The sequence below is a fragment of the Labrus mixtus genome, chromosome 7 (assembly GCF_963584025.1).
Source record: "Labrus mixtus chromosome 7, fLabMix1.1, whole genome shotgun sequence".
NCBI lineage: Eukaryota > Metazoa > Chordata > Actinopteri > Labriformes > Labridae > Labrus > Labrus mixtus.
Window position 1 is genome coordinate 6320233 of NC_083618.1, and position 21699 is coordinate 6341931.

The following is a 21699-nucleotide window of genomic DNA, read 5'->3' on the forward strand; positions in this document are numbered from 1 at the left end:
AAGGATGTAACACAAAGTCATGGTTATTTGATGTTACGATTCCAGAATCTTGAACTTTGTTACAATACTAGTAAAAATCAAACTATATTGATAGCCTACCTGTTTTGATTCATTCCAACATATTTGTGCAATTGAGACAGTGTGTGCAGCTGTTTGCTTGCAATTTTTGATGGACTCGTTTTTCTCTTATGCACCTCTTATGACATTTTTTCCTGTTTTTTTTTTTTTTAGAGCTTCAGTAATTTTGGCTGGTGCCAATCATTTCTATAAAAATATGAAGTTGCTTATGAAATCGTAAAATTCCCTTGACATTTGTCTGATATGTCTTCCCTCCATGAACTGGGATGGTAGAAAAATGTTTCTCGCTTGCTCAAGTTGACGAGAAAGTCTTGCTTCCTCAATCTGATATACAGTAGTTCCTGTTGAATGAGAGTGCTTGTCAGGGACAGAAGACAGGAAGGGCTCCCTCGAGGGTAAATCAATTGTATATCTGTTTGCAGGATATCAGTTGGCTAAGCCAGAAGCAGGTTTATTGGGGATGGGAGGGGCAGACAGAGTGACTGATCAAAAGTCGTGGAGAGTTTTATCAGCTTGGGTTTTATATACTGGTTAAGCATGAGGTCATCCTCTTTACCAGGAAGAGAAAATAATGGAAAAAGTCAAGTTATCACCCCCGGTAAAGCTTTTTAGTGGTGTTTGTGTGAGTTATGGACACTGGCCTATAGGGTAAATCTCCATAATTAGGGTGTGTGTCACTCATTATCACTACCAACAGTGATAACTTTCCTAAAAAAAAAAACTTAATTGTGATAAATGCCTGACTGCAAACTTGTGTTCAGCTTAATCGGTTTGCATAATGTTTGTTTGTTTTGTTTTGTTTTGGAGGGGGGTTAATAAAATGTTTTGTCCTTGAGTTGTTGTTCCATGCTCCCCACATTTTTGTGGTAAGGGTAGTTTGATGAGTAACTCCATAGTCTCACTCAGTATAATCTCAGTCAGTTTCAACCTTTGTCACCTTTGCTCTACGTCATTGGTATACCCTTTTCAGCGCTATTTTTACCTCTCCGTTCTCTCTTATAGTCATACAGTTTACATGGGTGGGGGCTGATGACTAAGCACCACGTGGATCCCTGAGCTTTGTGTAGGAGAGGAGGAGTGGGAATGTGGAGGTGCTGTGGGCAGGGCCAATATGGAAATGCATGGCTGTTTGGATCTGCCCACAAAATGTATCCTCTCTAAACTGTGTAGTGGAGACAGGCCATGGCCAGCTGTGCATTTGGGCATACATATTGCATTGATTTTGCTTATTTGATTGTTCCCCTGCCCAATTCTTATTTATCTGAGAACACTTGTTTGAGGACATTTTCATTTAGAATTACAGTGGAGCCCAACAATCAGATCTGGCTATTTGCTTATTTCTTAAACTGATATGTTTCTTTAACAATGAAAGGTTTTAAAGAAAAAATATTCCCATATAGACTTACACATGATAAAGTATAAGCCTATTTTCAGTCAGGTAGCATATTGCTGTCAGTCCAGTCCTGCCAGTGTAGGAAAGAACACATTATATTTAGAGAGAAAAAAAAATCCCTTATCTATTTCAAAGACATTACGAATTTTGTGCATTCAGCCATGCAGCCTCACTGATTTTTGTGTGCCTGTTTTGTGTGTCCAGGGAATTCACCTGGTTGACGTCACACATCCACTCCTCTGCCCCGCGCGCTGCCATATAGCCTCAGAGCAGTGTCGCGCACACAGGAACAGAGGGGGCCGACTTCAACACTTCCTTTTACAAACTTGAAGATTTTTTGAAGTCGAAACTCCGGGAAACGCCGGTTCAAACACCACACTCGGTGCAAACTCTCGACCACACGAGAGACTTTCTCAGCGGAAGAGGTAAGACGCAGTTTGTATGAGGTTGTTAAACTTGTTCGAGGTTAGAAAACACTTGGACTCGGTGTTGTTTGACAGTTGTGACAACAGAAGTTGCTTGCTGTATCGCATGCAGGTCAACCTACTAGGTCAATTGTCTCCAGTTGTGGGCTTTTGCCTGGCTTTAGCTAGTGTTTTTTAATCTTGCAGAAAAGTAGAGCTCGACTGCTAACCTCTGTTGACATTAGTGGCTGTATCCTAATATGCCTGTCTAGTGTTGGGAGGGAAAGGATCTAGTCTTTGTTGCTGTCGCGGAATGTCTCCCTCTCTCCCAGTGTTACAGTTGTTGTTACGTAAGTAAAGTAAAGCCATGTTTTATGGCTTGCAGTGTCGGTTAATGTAGGCTACAGGAACTTAACCTTAGTCCAATGTGACTGCGGGAACAGCATTAAAACGACACCGGCAGGGTAGGCTAGTTTGTGTGCTTCATAAATTCCTCTAGCCCGGTGTCGTCTTCTATGGCAAGTGGCAACAGAGGAGTGTGTTTCAGTGATGGAGCTTGCTAACTCAGTGGAAAAAGAAATTGGGTTAAAGGGTGGCGTTTGTGACAATGCCGACTACAACCATAGTAAACAGAAGCTGATAAATGTGAATTAGTCTTAAAAGCGCTTTATCCCATTTAAAGACAGCACTCTTGTGTACTTAAAGGGGACAGGCTTTCTTTTGAAATGCCTCAAATGATCTTTCCTGGTTCGGTTTCAATTAGTTAATAAACCTTTGACCCATGAGTGGGTTTCATGTGAGCGGCATGTGTAGGCCTACAAGTTTGATCAGCTGTGCTCAAATTAAATAATAAAGTTGTGTCTTCAGCAGCCAACACTGCATTCAGACTATTTTATGGCTGACACCGGAAACAACTGTGGGACAAGGAGCAAAGCTTTAGCTGACAGTCAGAAACCAGTGTTTTTCATTTTCCACAATGGTTGTATTCTATATTTTAAACAGAATGAAGCAGTTCCATTTAAAAACAAAATCAGGGGTTTTCTGCAGCTTGTTGGCAGAAGGAGAGGCTCCAACCCAACCTTTAGATACTGAGCTTGTGTGCAGGGTTTGCAGTACAGCCAACAGCTGTCAAAGAAAATCTAATAGCTGTTTTTGATGGCACTAGTATCAAAGTTAAACTCAGTATCAGTTGATACTAAAGTCTAAGTATTGGATTATGTATCAGGGAGGAACATATTGCATCATATCATTGCTTCTATTAAAAGCTCCATTTAATGATTGTACAGATTAAACTTTATTATTGATTCACACAGATTGTAGGTGAGTGACAGTTGGGCGTTGTTCATATCCTATTGATTCACTGAGGATGATTCAAGGTAACTTTACTTGCATTTAACTAAAGCTCAGGTTTCATTCTTTTGTTTCTGGTATGGTCCCTTTGAGAGCTGCCAGTATCACAGTCATGATAAACACTGTAGGCCTAAGCATGGTGTTTGTTTGTTTATTCATTAAGATCCCCATTAGGTTTTTGTTCAACAGTAGATACTCTTCCTGGGGTCTCCATATCTTCACAAGATTTCATTAGTAGTTCCTGGTGATCTATAGAACTTGGCACATTGTGGTATAACCTGTATTCGATTGGGTTTACGTTGTTACACTGAGACTTAAGTCTACAAACCTTGAATGTTTAAGGTCTCTGTCTCTTTGTATTCAGGTTTAGCAGCTGGAATTACCATCAAATAACCGCCCGTCATCACCTTTTGTGATTGTACTCTAGTGAAGAAGTAGGTCAGATGGAAATAAAAACATTCAATACAATAAGTAAGACGTGTCAGTAGGATGACTAAATTGGTATGTGGAGATGAGCCTGCATTCTTGTGGCTGTTAACAACCCTGCATCTTAAATCCACGGTAGCTGACAAAATGTTTCAGCTCCCATGTTACACCTCACACATGATTTTGAAATGTTCCCTCAATCGCTTGCAAAAGTCTTGTGTCACACACTATAACACAATTCTGCGTTTGAAGCATGACTTTGTGTCCTATTGTCTTGTGTCAGAGCAGCTTGGTGAGTGCAGGTAACTCTATCTGCCTGCAGTTACTGGTGTGTCAATATTGGTTTGTGGCTTGATGAGCAGCTTGGAGGACACGGTTGGGACACCTGCTCAACTCAGTGAGGAGTAGTTGCCAATGCAGTACTGATCCCTCGACAACACACACATAAACACACGGCTGACTCATAGACTTTAGTCATGGTCGGATTGGACTGATGTTAGACTTTAGGTGTGTGTTTGAATAATTGATGATTGATTTTGAGATAGGAGTTGGATAAGCTTCAGTGGTCAAGTGCAAAGTCAGAAATCCTGTATCAATCAAACGGGTTCCATTTATTGCAGTGTATTCAAACTTTCATGTAATAAATGTAGATGTGAGTATTCTTTCAAGTTTATTGATTTTACATGGATATGTGTTTGTAGTAATCTAACAACATACACTTTGTTTGTTAGCTTTAACCTAATCTTGGAAAAGGTGATTATGTTGAGACATCTTAAACACAAGAGGTTTAAGAAGTAATACAGGACATATTGCAAACAGCAGTTTACCCTTCTGTAATGTACAACTACCCACATGCGCATGCACACAGACAACACACACACTACTTTTTTTTTTTACCTTCTCTCTCTCTGTCCCACTCACTGACACAGACATCATGCTGCCCCTCTTGGTGCTGATGGTTTTTGTCTGCCTTTATCATGACTTTGTGAACTGTGAATGAGGCAGAAATGGACACCGCTCTTAATGCAAGTAGAGAGAAAAACACTCTGTCTACCTTACTCACACACATTCACTCTCTAACACACACAGTCCCACACACAGTGGCAGGATTCATTCAATGCAGGTTTGACACCGGGCCAAAGAGCTCACTGATACTTAGGAGGGAGAGAAAAACCGTGCAGTCAAAGTGATCACATAAAGGTTACAGTTAAATTAGTGCCCATGTATGGTGGTAGTATAACCACCCAGTTATTAACAGTGAGTATGAATTGATTATGTCTTGTGTTTATTCAAAGCTCAAAGTGTTTCAGTGTCTAGGGGATAAAAGTATCACAACAGCCATTCTTCATCCGACCCTGACCTTGAACCAGCATCCTCAGCTTGGATCCCATTCCTCTTCCAATCGTACTCACTTTTCTTTCCTGTCCTTCTTTGACCCGATCACTGTGAGTGTGTGTGAGTGTGTGTGAGTGAGTGTGTGTGTGTGAGTGTGTGTGAGTGTGTGTGAGTGTGTGTGAGTGTGTGTGTGTGTGCATTAACATGGTAGAGAAAGAGCGACAGAAAAACACATAAAGAGGTAAAATGCATGCTGTCATTTGCCTAAGGGTGTTGTGTCTCCTCTGACAACTTATGTAATAAACTGTGTTAACATATCTGTGTGAGTGTGTGTATGTGTGTTTGAGAGAGAGTGTGTGTGTGAGACTCTGTGTGTGTGCAGTTGGGGAGGGGGTGTTAGAAATTAACCTTGGTGTATGAAAGAAAGGCTTTGATTCTTTCGAGCCAATCTCACTGAAATTCATTAAAGGCTGCTTTGTTCAAGGTTATTACTGTGTGCCTGCACAAGTAAACTCTGTTAATGCTGTAATACATACCACCTTGCCTCAGTGAAACAGGACAGTTTGTTTGCGTGTATGTGTGGTTTTTATATTGGTCTTAACAAGAAATATATTGGGTTGACTTCAATAAAGTTCTATTCTTATTAGTTTTTGATATTTAAATTGCATTTTCTGTAACTTGTTGCCAAAGTCTTGTAGTCATGGACAATTTAACATAAATTGCAATGACACTAAAGATACAGTGAAGTTGTATCGCAGTATTTACATGTTAATCAACTACAATCATGCAAAATTTAGTGACTGGAGCTTTAAAGCAACATCATGTATGCCAAAACTGTAAGCCATCTAATCAAAGCCCTAATGACCAGATTGTGAAATAATCTCCATCCATAGATTTTCACCATTTATTCTGAATGTGTGTCGGGATGCAAAAGAATAAAGAGAACTAGGAAAATGTTTAAACGGTAAAATTAGATGTACATTTTGCACTCTCTCTATAAACAAACACAAGCACTTATCTGCCACAAACCATGCTTTTACAGATTGTGACGACCCTTTCAGACGATTCACTGTTTTATTTAGACTATCGAGGGATTGTTTGTCATTGAGCTTTCATAAAGAGCAGTGTCATGATTCAGTGGATGCTCGCACACAACACTGCAGAGGTTATTAGTTTAGTGTCACCTGCCTGAGTCTGACCATGTTTGTTCAGGTTCATTATGAAAGAGGTCTTCATTGGTCAGGTCCATGACTGGCTGAGCTCTTTCACAGCAGACCGTTCTGGGTCTGATGTGGTCCTTTTTACATTTTCACTAAGACTTCAAATCTCCCTCTCTTTGTGTTATTTTGGGTTTACTACCGATTTTTCCTAATGTAACTGGAAAAGAAACACTGAGTGGGAGGACATGGTAACTAAAGATTATTTAACTTACATTTTTTTTCAGGCCAGGGGTTCATTTTCTCCATTTTGCTCCTTTTATGTAACTTAATTAAATTAATGAATGAATATTACAGTGAGTGTACACTGCAGTAATATGCCCATCACTGCCTGGCTTTACATAACAGCAGCATCTAAGCATCAAGTGAGCCAGAAAACAACATGAACTCTCACACTCAATTGGCAGCTCTATTTTCATTATGTTATGTAAGTTTGAAATTCCTATGTAATTGGTTAACAAAGCTCAGGTTTTCCCAGCAGGTAATCTGTCACCTGCATCTAGCTTGTAATCCTCCATCTTCTGTTTAAATATCTTGTCGATCCAGTTTTTCTTTAGAGGTCCTCTTGTGGCACTCAGGCAGAAATAACTTTGAACTCGTCTCACAGCCCCATTTAACCCTTATAGAGTACACCCTCAAAGAATACTGAATATGCTCTGAGTTTTCTTATCTAGTTGGATTAAACTGTTATTTTTAATTGGCCAACATTATGCCTTGAACACGTGTCAATATCCATGGCTCTGGTCTATTCTTATATCTCTATGACAAGTGATAATGTCTGCTATGAAAATATACTGTTGCAAGTGTTTACTGCACTGTGGGCTTTGTGGTGGTCCTGTACTTCAGTGCTATCTTTTAAAATGAAACTGTCAGTGGGGCTCCCAGTTATGATTTTAGGGTGTTTACGTTCACATCCCATACAAAGTAGGAACGATACCGCTTTTTATACAGTGGCTCCCACAGATTGGTCAATGGACATGTGATAATAAACTTAGCATCATGTTAGATATTTTTTTGTCCTGTAGCACCATTAACTATCTGAAGTGTTCAAATAATTGCGTTGCTGGATTGTCTTTAAATTGAGGGACTTTCAAATGGTCCAAATATGGGTTCAAACAAATGTGATGTAAGCTCCTGTTGATGTCAACAAACCTTCTTTATTGTTATGAAACAAAACAGTGGCCTTGTCTAAGTAAGCATTAAGCATTCCTCTATGATGTCAAAAATTCCCATTGTAGAATTTAAAATTCAGTTGGAATTGTTTGATATGTCTCAGCCATTAATAGGATCAAAAAGTACAGAACTATGAGAAGATTTCAGAGTGTCAAAGAAATGGAGCACTGTCAAAATGTGACTACTTAAGTATGACTATATTTAGACAGCATACTTTTCTTGTTTATGATGTAAAGGAAACTCTGTTGAGGCACCTGTCTTTGTTCAGACCTGCAGATAAAGGTTGACAAACAGGAGGTCCCCAAACCTGCTCGACCTGCTTGATGTCTTTTTCCGCTAAATGACATCTTCATTTACCGTACTCAGAGCATACCAAACCTTTGACTGGTCTGTGGTGCATCGCTGGGCATAACTTTGATGGTTGCCTTTGTGGCAGACAATCACATAACTCTATCTTTATTTATTGTGCAGTCATGCGTGTAATGGAATATTGTTGTCATGAAAACCGACAGGTTATTTTTCTTTGTTGTATAACAATCTGAGGACTTTTATGTCAATACAGGTGGCATTAAAAGACACCCTGTTTACTTACATCTTTGTTGTTGTCATGCTGACCACATAGTGTGCCAATAGGCTTGGGCGATATGACAAAAAAATGTTTCATGATGAAAAAATGGATATCGGTCGATATCAATAATTATCACAATAAATATTAAATCATTATTCCTTTCAAGTTTAAAGTCTGATTTTTGCTCCCGAGTGAAAGTTGAAGAAACCAGATGGTTAATTGTGGTTTAATTATTCTTAATTGTCAGATCATGACACACTATACTTGAACAGAGGAACATTTCAGTATCTGATATGACAGTTGGCTGGTGGGCAGTAACACTTTACTGTCCCGCTGCTTGCTGAGGGTCCACTAACACTCGTTTTAGACGTTTGGTCATTGTGTTCTAACGGGTGATATTGTTTCAAAGGTTAGTGGTGTGGCCTGTTTTAGCCTCACATGTCTTCTGGTGTGTGTATATATATAGGTTTAAATCTAAAAATCCATTCATTCATTGTGTGCTACAAAGTTAACACATAACAAGTCACAGGCAGATAATCCAGCTTCAAAGGTACTTCTTGGCAATTCCTACAGTCTAAAATAAAAGCACATCTTAAATAGTAATGTCAGAGTAACTAAAAGCTCCTTAAGCCACATGCTCATGCACAAGTCAAACACATTATACCAGCCATCTAATGATTGGCCAATCTGTTTCCATCATTAAGTCTGATTTCTCCTCCGGCCTACCCTCTAGTCACTAGAGAGAAAGAAAAAGTCTACACACACTAGAGTCTAGTGTGTGTAGACTTTTTCTTTCCCTCCCATTTGCTCTTTTCCTCTACCCACCCCTTCCCCTATTGCATGTGCTCATTTTTTCCACTCCCTCTGGGGGAAACAAGGTCCTTTTCTCTATGTACCTCTTCTTGTATGTGTACATAAAAAAAAGTGTGTGTACAGTAGAAAACTGTAAAGGGACTCTTTAAAGGGATGTCTTTGTGAGCTTTTCTCATCTGGTAAACTCTATAGCTTTAATTTACAGTGTTTGTTTGTGTTTGTGTGTGCATGTGTGGCCGTCCCATGAAAGCTCTTCGTTTTTTTACCCTCCTGACCTCACCCAGACACGTTCACTTGTTTAGCCTTTAGACCCCTGATGGGCCTACAGGGTCAGTGAAAACAGACAGTGTGTCATTTTTGTCACTGCAAGAGGGAAAGCTGCAAATGCTGATTTTCCAAAATATAACAAGTTACAAGATGTGAAGATGTAGCTATGCATCACATCATGTATAGATACCTAAAGGCTTTTTATTCATCCTTATTAATCCACATTTTTGCAACTAGCATTAACTAAGTTACAGTCAGACACCCAGTGTAGGTCAAAGCATTTTAAAAGGCCACTATTAAGTAATCTAAGATTTCTGGAGCAGTCCTGGGTCAAAAAAATGCATGCTAGTGAAGGCCTGAGTAATGTAAGTGTTAGTCATTCACTTCCCCTCCAGACTGTTCTTGCCTGTCTGAAATATCCATCCAGTGAAGTCCCCATCACAAGCCTGTCTCTTAATCGCCAGGCTGTCTCTTGCACATTTACCGAGCCTGAGTGATTCAGTTTAACAACACTTATCTTCAGATTCTGACAATTTCAAACATTCACACTGAAGAACTGTTCAGTGGAAGTAAAGCAATCCTCGTACTAATAAGCAATTCCATAAAGTAATCCGGAAAAAAAACCCAGCATGTGTTAGAGGAAAGGTTTTAGCTTCAACTAAAACAAAACATTTCTCCTCATGAATGATGAATTATTAAAACATGTGATGCTAAAGTACATTACTGTCCTACATCTTATTCACTTAAGAGAACGATGTATCCGTACATTTTGCTTAAAGTATTTATTCTCATTAAATGTCATCTTATGTAGCAGCTGAACATCCATGAGTCATTCAAATGATGCTGTTTGCCTCAAATCAAAGGTATGCCATGTCTCTGAATGAATAAGACAAGATTATGCTAATGAGCAATAGACTATGAGTGCACGAGATCAAGTTAAGGAACTTAAAAGCTAAAAGAAAATGCTGTGCTGAAAAATTCTGTGGGATTTTGTCACTGCTTTGGAAATTAGGATGAGGGTTTATATCCCCCCCCTGGGTGCTGCTAAACTGTGACATGGCATATGTTAACTCTGGTGTGAAATAGTCTTGATAACATGTACAGTTCACTAAGTATGTGTTATTACAGTTCCTCTTTACAACACAAGGCTTGACTCGATGCCCTCTAAGCTTAAAAATATTTCACCCTTCTGTTTAGTTTGGATGCGGCCCCTTGGAGGGATTCAGCAGCTGCAGTTTAGCATTAAAGAACTCAGATTTAGGGAACACTGTTTGTGCTATAGCTGGAAGCACAAAGCAGATGTTTTTTCTCCTTATACTTCAGGCCTCTGTGGTGTCATACTGATGCTTACTGCTTCTTCAAATCATAGACTTTCTTTCCCTTTATTGTATTTGATAATAACACTAACTCATTAACAGTTAATACACATTTTGTATCTAGACTCCACCGCTGTACTTTATCATTTTTTAGTCAAGATGTATAGATGAATTCAGCTGGGTGAATGACTCGTTCCCTCTACAAGACACACCGAAAGAGGAAGTGTACAACAAGCATAGCACGTTACTAAACAAATCTGTCAGTGGCGCAACGCGGTTTCAATGAAGCAAGAGGTGGAGACTTTAGCAGACTGTGCATCCTATTTCAGTTTTCTACTTTTGTTCATTAGTCTTTCACGGACAATGTTTTTATAATAGTGAAAGCAAAATAGGTTGAATAGTTTTGAAAATGACTTCAAATACGTATAGGCCTTTAATTATACATCTATTTAGAATAGATCTAATAGTGCCGTTTTAATAATCTGCCTTTGGGCCGCTAAGTGCTTCTCCAGAATCTAACATCTATAGCCTGGAAGTGGGAAACAACAGAACAGCCTAATAGACGGGTGAGGCGTCTTTGAAAAGCGAAGAGAATACAAACAGAAAGGGGAACCAATAAAACATGGCAAAACAAATCTGCAAAACGAGACTCTTACTACTCACCAGTTAGTCACCAAGACTGATGAACGTGATGACTATTTCAATATTCAGAATGTAAACGTTAAACATTGCAACATGACACAACTGCTTTTCTTTTAGCGTCTGTTTGTCTTTTCCTTTTACACTTGGACTTTCTGTCTGTCTTAGAGATGCAATCTTTTTCATTTTGTGTTTATTTTATGTGCACAGTTTGGGATTACCACTTTGCTTCTTCTTTCATTATTTCTAGCAGCCAGTGTCCAAAGTTGTGTCTTCAGTTAGAAATGGTTACCTCCTCTGTCGTTCTTTTCTGAGAACACTGTTAGCCACTGATTCTCTTCCTCCTTGTTTTGAGGGAGGCATTTAGGCAATAAAAGATGAGCCTGTGTGGTTAATTTTCTGTGTGTTTTGTCTGTGTGATGTTCTAACAGGGAGTCAACGTCTTTCTCCAAGAGGCTTATATGAGCAGTCACCATGGCACCCTTCCTGCGTATTGCCTTCAATGCTTATGATGTTGGCGCTCTGCCTTCTCTATCTGAGCCACCCATCTGTGCCGTCAAGATGAAGGAGTCTGTCAACACAGGTACAGATACACACGTTCACACTCATAATGCTCTTTTGACAGGAGAGTGGTAAAGAACATCGGATGACGTCGGAATGACCTAATTTTATTGGTGGTTTCCTAAGAATGGAAAAGTAAAAGACAATAATTTTGTTCCCACTTACAATTTTTTACTTTTTTTTGACAGAGCGAGGAAAAACCTTGGTGCAGAGGAAGCCCACCATGTATCCAGCTTGGAAGGCCTCGTTTGATGCTCACATCCATGAGGGGCGTGTCCTAGAAGTGGTCCTCATGCAGAGCACAGAGGAGCCATTGGCCAAAGCCACTGTGGGCGTGTCTGTTTTGGCAGAACGCTGTAAGAAGTCAAAGACCAACAGCTGTGCTGAGTTCTGGGTGGACCTGCTTCCCTCAGGGAAAGTCCAAATGGCTGTGCAGTTCTTCCTGGAGGACACTGATGCAGGTACATTTGCTTGGAACTGATGCTTCTTAAAAAATCGATTTACTCATTTGTATTTTTGTACAGTATTAGATATTTAAAACCATATAATTCATCTTATTTTATATTGTTTTCAACAATTAAAAATCACATCTGCTTCATTAGTTCCATACATTGGTTTGATCAGACTTCATCAACAGTTGCCTAGCAACTTTAGAAAGTTATCAAATTGAGCTTCAAATATTGCTGAATCCGAATTACAAAGACACTATGTGAAATCGCATCACCTTGTCCTAACTGAGCCAAGCCAATCTGAACTAGTCAGAACAGCAGAAACAGATACGGTATTTGTCTTGTGAATTACAGAAACTTTTCCACCTTTGGGGAACAAACTTTGTTCTTTTGAAGCCCTGTTCCTTGTAAGTGATTTAGATATATTTAGCCACTTTGTTAGTACTTCGAGATTTGTTTAAAAGAAAAGTGTGCTACAAATAAATGTTTCATTAGTATTATCAGCCAGCCTTAAAACAGTGTTCCCTGACCGGGAATCGAACCCGGGCCGCGGCGGTGAGAGCGCCGAATCCTAACCACTAGACCACCAGGGAGTGGTGATTGTATTGAAAGACTGTCTGCACCACATGGCTGCTGGGAAACACCCCCACCCCCTCTTTTTCTCCCCACTACCCCCATGTGGCCCATCAGAAAATCACTCCCATTCAACTGTTGATATGTAGCGCCTTCTACTGGCAGAGCGGATTCATCATTTTGTGTTTCCTTTCCTGTATTTTCTACCCACAACCACAGTTGATAAGTTACTCAGTTGTCTCACCTCGCATTAGATTAGAGTTTTGCTAAGAAAAAGCAGCACAGATGATCCACCATTGACAGTTTGAGTTTAAAACCACGTTGCTGTCATTATCTGCTTTCAAAAGCACATCTTAGTTTTACTTCTGCTGCCAGATGAAGAAGTGACAAAGCCCTGGCTAGAAGTGATGTATTTAGATGCTAGCCCAGACAGGAAACTCGGTCTATGTTAAGCACTGCTGGGATTTTGTGAGATTTAAAAACTTGCTTTATCCAGCGGGAGTCTCTGCTTTTTAGGGAACGCAGTGGTGGTGCACTGATCGGGGTTGAATCGGGTCATGAGAGAGGGGTGCGTCTCTTGTTATGAAAGAGCTCCAAACTCAATCAGCTCCCACCTACACACTACACAGGTTTCCTGAAAATAAGCCTAGAGTATTTTTAGTTATGTGTGAACAGCCCTTAATGCTGTCTGACTCCCCCGTCTTCATCTTCCTCCTCTCACCCTCTGCCTCACTCCCTTTCTCTTGGCTCAGCTCACTGAAGCATTCTCAAAACATAAACATCTGTCAGTAGAATGGCTGGGGAAAAAATACGTTTATCTTCCTCACACATATTCACTCTTTCCACTTTTCCCTGTCAATCAGTTGTCTCTTAAAGGCGGCTTCTTTCTTCTTCTTTTTTTCAACTGCCCCTCCTACCCTGTCCCCTCCCCCTTTCTCCCTCCCGTCATCCCAACAATCCACCCTATCTCCTGTGTTCATTGTTTACCTCTCTCACACCTCTTTTGCTGTGACTTTTGACCCCAGCCTTTTCACTTGTGACAGTCAGAGCTGTTTATCGAAGATATAATTTTTTGTGTACCCTCCATTTAACAGCTGTTAAATGGATCAAACTCAAACCTCAGTGCAGCCCTGCTGTCATTTTATCTGTCAAGGAATCTAAAAAAGTTTGTTTGATTAGCGTAAAGCAATAGTTTGATTTGTAAACTGATCTCTTTTCTCAGCTGCGTGTAAGCCGTCAGTAAAGGTTCCTCCCGAAGATGGAGTCATGACCCTCAACAGGAGGAGAGGAGCTGTCAAGCAGCCCAAGGTTCACTTCATCAAGAACCATGAATTCACCGCCACCTTCTTTGGCCAACCCACCTTCTGCTCTGTCTGCAGAGAGTTCCTCTGGTGAGATGCTAAGTCCTAGCTTTTGCTACATTACAACCACATGTAACATGAAAACACAACTTTATATACAACAACGTGTTAGCATATCAAATATTCCATTCAGTTTGACCTTCATTTTTTTTTTGTATCTGTTCAATTCCAAACAAAGAACTTAATGGTAATTTCCAATGCATCTGTGTCTGAGCATGACTTGTGCAGATTATTTGCCTCTCTGCTTGTTTGACTACATTGTTATTACATCAGTGTTCTGCTTTTACTGAGATGGCTGGACCTGCTCTGATAATTGGAGATTATTTGAGCTGTCACCGACTGTGTGTTCTCTGGATCTCCGATCAGACAAAAATAACAGTCGTCTTATAAGAAAAGTCCAGCCCTCCAAAGAGTGTTTCCCAAAAGACTAATTAGAAGCGGTTCCAGTTTGAGTGGAGTATTTAGGGTTGGGGGTTAGTAATGGTAGGAACAATAGCAGGACTGCTATTGTGACACTGAGTCACTGTCTGGTGAAATCCCACAGGGCTGTCATGTTGTGTTCCAACTGTGTTTGCAGCACTATTTGTGAGCCAAGGTTTTCCCTGTCTCCCAAAACCCCCCATCAGATTTCCCCTTCAGAGATAGACTGATGGGGATCTAATGTTTTATTTACTGCATGTGAGTGGGACTCTGTGGCCACTCATCATTTAAGCATTTAAAAACAGCTTCATGATCTAATGTGGGAAAAAATATCTTCCTGTTATGCTGATAACAAACTTTCTGATCTCCCATACAGGGGGCTCAACAAGCAAGGTTACAAGTGCAGGCGTGAGTGTTTCTTTAACCTCTATCTGCATTTTGCAGATTCCCATATTTATATTGCTATTTTTTTGCTGATTTAATTCTTACAATTTTCATAAAATTTGCACATTTGTTTCTCCCAGAATGCAATGCAGCAATCCACAAGAAATGCATTGAAATCATCATTGGCAGGTGCACTGGGACTGCAGCCAATAGTCGTGACACTGTGGTGAGCAAACATAATGTTCTCCAACATCAATCTTAAACCTCAACTCAGCTCAGTTGCTGAACATTGAACTACATTTTTCTGTTATCACATCAGCTATGTTTCAAGGAATAACTGTGTGTTTCCTCTTGCTATGTCTCATGAATAAGGTCATATTTTTTAATTCTTACGAGAAACAATACATACTTTCTTTCGATTAAGGGCCTCATTTCTGGAGTGCAGCATAAAACAGAGTCAACCAAGGTCTACAAACATCAAATGATTGTATTTGTGATCTTGTTTGCTTAGGTATTGGCAGTAGATTGTTTAGGTTTGACTCTACTTGCCACTCATAGTCCCACATGTATCTACTTTAATGATTAGTTTGCAGCTTTATGTTGGCATGTAATGTATTTCTGTGTGCTTTAGTTCCAGAAAGAGCGCTTCAAGATCGATATGCCACATCGCTTTAAGTACTATAACTACAAAGGCCCCACGTTCTGTGACCACTGTGGTAGTTTGCTTTGGGGTCTCTACAAACAGGGCCTTAAATGTGAAGGTGAGTGGCATGATGTGTTTACTTGTTTTGTCTGAAATCTTATATCTGACTACCTCCTGCCTACTGACATTATTCTCTTTCATTCTATTGTGTCTCTCCTCCAATGTATTTGTCACACCTCTTACCAGACTGTGGCATGAACGTACACAGTTACTGTCAGAAGAAAGTGGCCAATATGTGTGGAATCAACCAAAAACTACTGGCAGAGGCCCTGTCTCAAGTCAGCCAGGTTTGAACACTTACTTGTTTTTTATTTATTGATGTAAGTTTGTGTGGACTGTGTACATATTCAACGAACGTGAATGTTTTTTTAAAAGAGCAAATTGTTTACTGTGGATGAATGTTTCAGCACGATTTTTCCATCTCTAGAAATCTAGCAGGAGGAAATCTGAAACCCCTGGTTCAGCAGATATTGGGATCTACCAAGACATAAAAAATGCAACAGTGGACCCTAGTGGTGAGCAAATATTAGTACAAAGTTGTTTAATTTAAATCAAGGTTTGTTTTGTCAGAATAGGCGGGTATAGTTGCTGATAATCTGTGTTTCTTTGAGTTTGCATGTATATTTGCAAATTAAATGTGTTTATAAAGCAGGTGGAGATAACAAGGCACATGACGGCTTGAGACCAACCCCAGCCTCATCTACATCTCCCCGTGTACGCTTTACACTCAACCAACTGGTACTCCACAAGGTGCTGGGAAAAGGCAGCTTTGGCAAGGTAGGCCCTGTGGTCTCCATCCTTTCATTGATTTAACATGATATTATTCTGGAGACATTATTGACTTTGAGCTGAGTGTTTGTTTGCCAATGATGTTACACATGTGGAAAAAATAACCAAGCACATGTGAGAGTTAGCTTTGTATATGAACATTAACTATCTGTTGTAAAAGTGAAATTGGCAGTTAAAAGGTAGAAACAACACATCGCTTCCCTTTATGGCAGTTTGGAATAACTTGTGACAATAGTAAGAAAAATAAATACAACTTAAGACACAAGGGAGCTCTGAATGTCCTCTTTAAGGAACTCTCTACTGAATAATTTCTTAGTGAACGCTTTCATCAAAGTTTAACATTGTTTTCTTAATTATTTATCATAATTATTAAATACATGCCAGGTAACATTTGACTTAAACTTTCAATGTTCTAAGGCCGACCTATGTGAGGGGAAATTGAAGATGAGTTTATATCAAGGGCTCTTGTAGCCTGGTGGCAGTGCTTCAAACATTCAGTGTCCTCATTGAGGTTCACTGAACCCAAGCATCTTGTGAGTCTTAAAGAGGAAAAGATATAAGAGCCGCTGTATCTGATTAGATTCTGCTCTGATTGTACTCCATTGAGCTGCTGGGCTCACACTGATGCAGTACTCACTCCAAGTGATTTTGACACCTCAGGTGCTGCTGGCGGAGCTGAAGGGGCAGGGGCAGTTCTTCGCAGTGAAGGTTCTGAAGAAGGATGTGGTTCTCATGGATGATGATGTGGAGTGCACCATGGTGGAGAAGAGAGTCCTGGCCCTTGCTTGGGAGAACCCCTTCCTCACCCACCTCTACTCCACGTTCCAGTCTAAAGTAAGCAAGCAGATACTGAACATTTTACAAGATATGTGTGCCTTTGTTGAGAGGAGTGGATAGAGTAGGAAACCAGGAAGAGGGAGTGAGGATTCAAATGTGGCGGAGTGCTGAGAGTCGGAGTCCAACCCTGGCTGTCTGCTTCGATCACTATACCCTCTGTACATATCCAGTTCTGGATAAAGACCTAGCACCCAAGCATCCTCCTTTTTTTTTTAAATCTCTCACGCACTCTTCGTGTCTAATTTTCTGTCATTGGGAGCTGACAATTATGTGTTGTTTGCACAGGAGCACCTCTTCTTTGTAATGGAGTACCTGAATGGAGGGGACTTGATGTTCCACATCCAAGACAAAGGCCGCTTCGATCTCAACAGAGCCACGTAAGCACACTGAGATAATGTGTAAAGAACAAGGAGTGATACAGCCAATGTCTTTTACGACAATGTGGTATCCTTATCCCATAGCTTTAAACTGCAGTGAATGATTTAAAAAAAAAAAAAAGAAACATGTAAAATAAACCATAATAAATTAAAGTTGTTTTCATGTTTCTACCTTCAGGTTCTATGGGGCTGAGATAGTAGTAGGACTGCAGTTCCTCCACTCCAAAGGAATAATCTACAGGTAGGACCTTTTTTTCCCTTTATGTTTCTCGTGCTTAAGCACAGTACGGGACAAGTTTGCGAGTGTGAGTGCACCCTTAATGAATCTTTGTTTTGGATTTTAGACTGTAATACTTCAAACACATTATACAGTAACAGTACTGGTCCTATAATGTACACATCTCTTTTTGGTTTTGTTCAGAGATCTGAAGCTAGACAATGTGATGCTGGACAAGGATGGACACATAAAGATAGCGGACTTTGGCATGTGCAAAGAGAAAGTGTTTGGAGATGTCAGAGCCACCACATTCTGTGGGACACCTGACTATATCGCACCAGAGGTAAGCTTCAGTGGCTCAAGTCACATTACATATTACTACTTTTCCTTTAAACCCCTCTTTTCTAAGATTTTTTTGTTGTGAAAATGAGGTTCTTTATTTACCTGTTCATGCATCTCTTTATTCATTCAGTGTGTGTGTGTGCACCCTCTAGTGGTGATAAGGTGGCATGGCAGTGTCTGCACAAGTCATAGGAGTAGAGTTATTCACTTGGTTTCTTTTATAGTGGTGAAAGGTGTCCAGCTTGACAATGTGTCCTTGTTCTTCTCTGTGACTCTTGATTCATTTTGTGAAACTGTCCCTCATCTCAGATCCTGCTAGGACAGAAGTACACCTTCTCAGTAGACTGGTGGTCTTTTGGTGTGCTGGTGTACGAGATGCTGATTGGTCAGTCACCCTTCCAAGGCGATGATGAGGATGAGCTTTTTGAGTCCATCGGGTCAGACACCCCTCACTACCCTCGATGGATCACCAAGGAAGTCAAGAACATGCTTGAGCTGGTAACTATGAGGATACATATGTTATTAGTAATCCTTTATAAACCATTGTTTGTGATAGTGTCTTCACATGGCAGGAATGTAACGCATACATGCCTCCTTATAACTATTTGTTATTACCAGAGTGTGTGGTGTTTCCGTAAAAAAAAAAAAAAATTGACTGCATCCTTTCCCTCCTTCAATATTCCAGTTGTTTGAGCGAGATCCCACTCGCAGGTTGGGTGTGGTGGGAGACATCCGTACACACCCGTTCTTCAAATCCATCAACTGGCAAGCACTGGAGAAGAGAGAAGTGGATCCTCCTTTCAAGCCCAAAGTGGTATGAGCCTGTGATATTGTTCCTAAGCAAACTAATGAACATGTATGATGCATGTATGTGAACATGATAGCAAGCACCAAGGAAACTAATGACTTTACTATGCTTTATTACATTAACGGAACTGAAATCCTTAACCTGCCACCCACAGAAATCCCCTGGAGACTGCAGCAATTTTGACAGAGAGTTCCTGAGTGAGAAGCCGCGGCTCTCCCACGCCGACAAGAACCTCATTGACTCCATGGACCAGACGGCATTCGCTGGCTTTTCCTTTATCAACCCCAAACTGGAGCACATGATAAGCAAATGAAAAAGCCTAATCACTTTGTCTTCCTATGGTCAACTGGATGGAGAAAAAGAGCAAAGAAGATTTGGGCCTGGTTATATCAGAGGATGATATAATATGAACCCAGGGTGTTTGCTGACGTCTAAAGCAATAACCCTGTCTCAGCTGTCAAACTGTAACCAGAAGTTGTATAAAGATGATAAAACTCCAGGAAATTAAGGGAGATTCTTCCACATCAGTGCTACTTTAATCAAGGCTGGGGGATTCAGTGATTTTCTCTTTCTTGTCATTGTTCGTTGTGATCCCATACAAATAATATAATATACTGTATCTACCAATAGAATTCACAGGTACATGCATGCCATTCTTTTTAAGTTCTATAAATATGCACACTAGACATTATACATACAAATCAACAGAGTTCACCAGTACATAATGTACTCTTCCCCTTTTTGCTTTGCCAATAGTAAGCCTCTTATCACACTCAACCTCGGTGTATTTATGTTATCAAAATCATACACGTGTGCAGGTACCCTCTTTTAGATGTATATATATGGTGCTACGCTAGTCTTTTTTTATTATTATTATTTTTTACCTCTGATAAACTCTCTGACAGACAGATAAAGGCATCAAATGAAAACAATTGTACCTTAAGAATTGGGGAAATAAAATAAATTATCCACAAAAGAGGTTAAATGATTTTTTTATATTCAGCACAAAGTGAACATCACGTTTTTTTTTCTAATCCTTTAGGGTGCCATTTGTGTCAAACCTCTTGCTTTACACCTAACTGAAACCTAATGCAAGCGATCACTCCATGCGTACTATGAACTGTCTTGGCTGTTATCAGATTTACTGTAGAGCTGCAGCAGTGGTGTGATACTGAAGCTGAACATCTTCTATTGGAGGATGTGTTATTTTTTTGGGAGGGATGGGCATTTCACTGTAAGTTTAAGGTCATTTATGTATTATATTACTTGAATGTAGGAGTTTTAACGTGAAAATAATAAGAGCTGTATATGGCAAAATTATATGTACTGCACCTTTAGCCGTCTGTGAATTATGGGGTATACTTTTTTACTCTGCTCATCTTTTACATCTGATTATAAATAAATATCTTGTAAACTCTGAATCCCTGTCAGCCTGTGTCACTTGACTTCAGTTTGAATTTTATTTAAATGTGGAGCTACACATCTCAATGCTTCTTTTCTAAAGGCTCTTAAAAACAAGCCTAATCACTGCACTCCTGCTGTTATGGTATAGTCCTCTTGTCAGGCTCGTTTCACTGAATGTTGCTCTTGTTGTACGGCATAGCTTATGCAGTACGTCATTAGCCTGTCTTTGTAAAGGAACCAAAACATCAAGTACATCAGGATATTTGATTGCCTGAGAGACAGAAGAGTCAGGGTTTACTGCCATCCTGTGGTCAGGTACTATAATACCGAGACATTCCTGCAGTGCGCACCGTTTATGACCTGTCCTCGTCCTCTGTCCTGAGCAGTAATCCGCTGCCTGCTGCAGGACGTGGACGGGGAACAAATGACAATAAAAACGGCGAACTGCATTGAGTAGGCCTAATTTACCTGTTCAAGCGGTTGAGAATCAGTATTATAGCTTACACCAATGCAGCATGAAAGTTGGAGACCCTTTAAGAAAATACAAAAAATACTTTATCGAGGCTAAAAATGACCAGATTAGAAACTGTGATCACAAAAGAAAAATGAACAAATTACACAAAGCCTGCATTTGCCTGTAGTTATTTATTAATATAAATGAATCTGCTAAATGTTGTATCGCCTGTCGTTTGAAAGCTTCCAGCGAGAGCACCCTTACACTTTGATGAAAATGCCTGAGTTAATTTCGGAGTAGGCTGAATGTCCCCCCCCCTCCCCTCCTCCTTTGCTTAATTCATGGCTCTCCGATTGTTTCGACTGTTAAAGCGAGATCCGATCGCTTTCCTCAATAGGACCTTTTTTTTGTAATGTCTCCGCCTCAACGCATGCAAAACGATGTTTTTTTTTTTTTTTTTTTTCTTTTGTTAAAATAGGCAACCGAATGGTTTGGGGAGGATTAAGTAGGCATGACGCCTCTATGGTACAAGAGAGCGGCAAAACCTGTTTCAGGCTACAGTTATGGCTTGACTGTTTAAACGCCTTAATAACGAGAAAGGCGTATGAAATATGGGAAGCAAATGTGTAAGATCACATATGGACTTTGATCATTACATTCACGGCGCTGGAGCACAGCCCGTTTCCAGCAGGTTCTCCCGCCCTCTCCTCCAAAAAAACGACTTGAGATCTTTGTGCAACAGAAGTACCGAGACAGCAGAATGTGTTCAGTCATTATTGAAGGGTGTTATTGTAATATGTTTTTAAAAAAAACATTTGCTAATTCAGCCTTTTATTGTAGGCTACATTGATGGTGATTTTATTTCCTTGAAAAACATTAGGATATATTTAAGGGAAATTAAGCAGTCTGAGGTCTTTTCAGTGACACAATCTAATGGCTACTTGATTAGGCTATAGAACTATTATTTTTTTTTTTTTGCGAAGCAGAAAAGGAATCCACTTATCGAAAGTGGGTCGATTTTACGTACAATTAATTCCAGCT

The 21699-nt window shown here is 40.0% G+C and overlaps 1 protein-coding gene and 1 non-coding gene across 2 annotated transcripts; one reads left to right on the forward strand and one right to left on the reverse strand.

The window, feature by feature from the left end:
• Positions 1-1728: 1728 nt before the first annotated feature.
• LOC132977619 (protein kinase C delta type-like) lies at positions 1729-20221 on the forward strand. The gene is made up of 17 exons (XM_061042348.1): positions 1729-1896; positions 11411-11562; positions 11729-12001; positions 13785-13953; positions 14720-14751; positions 14868-14953; positions 15359-15488; positions 15617-15717; positions 15858-15945; positions 16080-16207; positions 16880-17053; positions 17342-17433; positions 17612-17674; positions 17855-17993; positions 18302-18490; positions 18678-18806; positions 18955-20221. Exons 2-17 carry the CDS (start codon positions 11454-11456, stop codon positions 19111-19113), a joined length of 2061 nt encoding a protein of 686 aa, XP_060898331.1. The 5' UTR covers positions 1729-1896; positions 11411-11453; the 3' UTR covers positions 19114-20221.
• Positions 12511-12582, reverse strand: trnae-cuc (transfer RNA glutamic acid (anticodon CUC)). The gene has a single exon. It is a non-coding gene; the product is annotated as a tRNA-Glu (tRNA).
• Positions 20222-21699: the final 1478 nt, after the last annotated feature.

Coding starts and splice junctions, on each gene's coding strand:
- LOC132977619 (XM_061042348.1), top strand. CDS start 11,454: ATGGCACCCTTCCTGCGTATTGCCTTCAATGCTTATGATGTTGGCGCT. Junction 11,563..11,728: donor GAAGGAGTCTGTCAACACAG/GTACAGATACAC, acceptor TTTTTTTGACAG/AGCGAGGAAAAACCTTGGTG. Junction 13,954..14,719: donor GTCTGCAGAGAGTTCCTCTG/GTGAGATGCTAA, acceptor TCTCCCATACAG/GGGGCTCAACAAGCAAGGTT.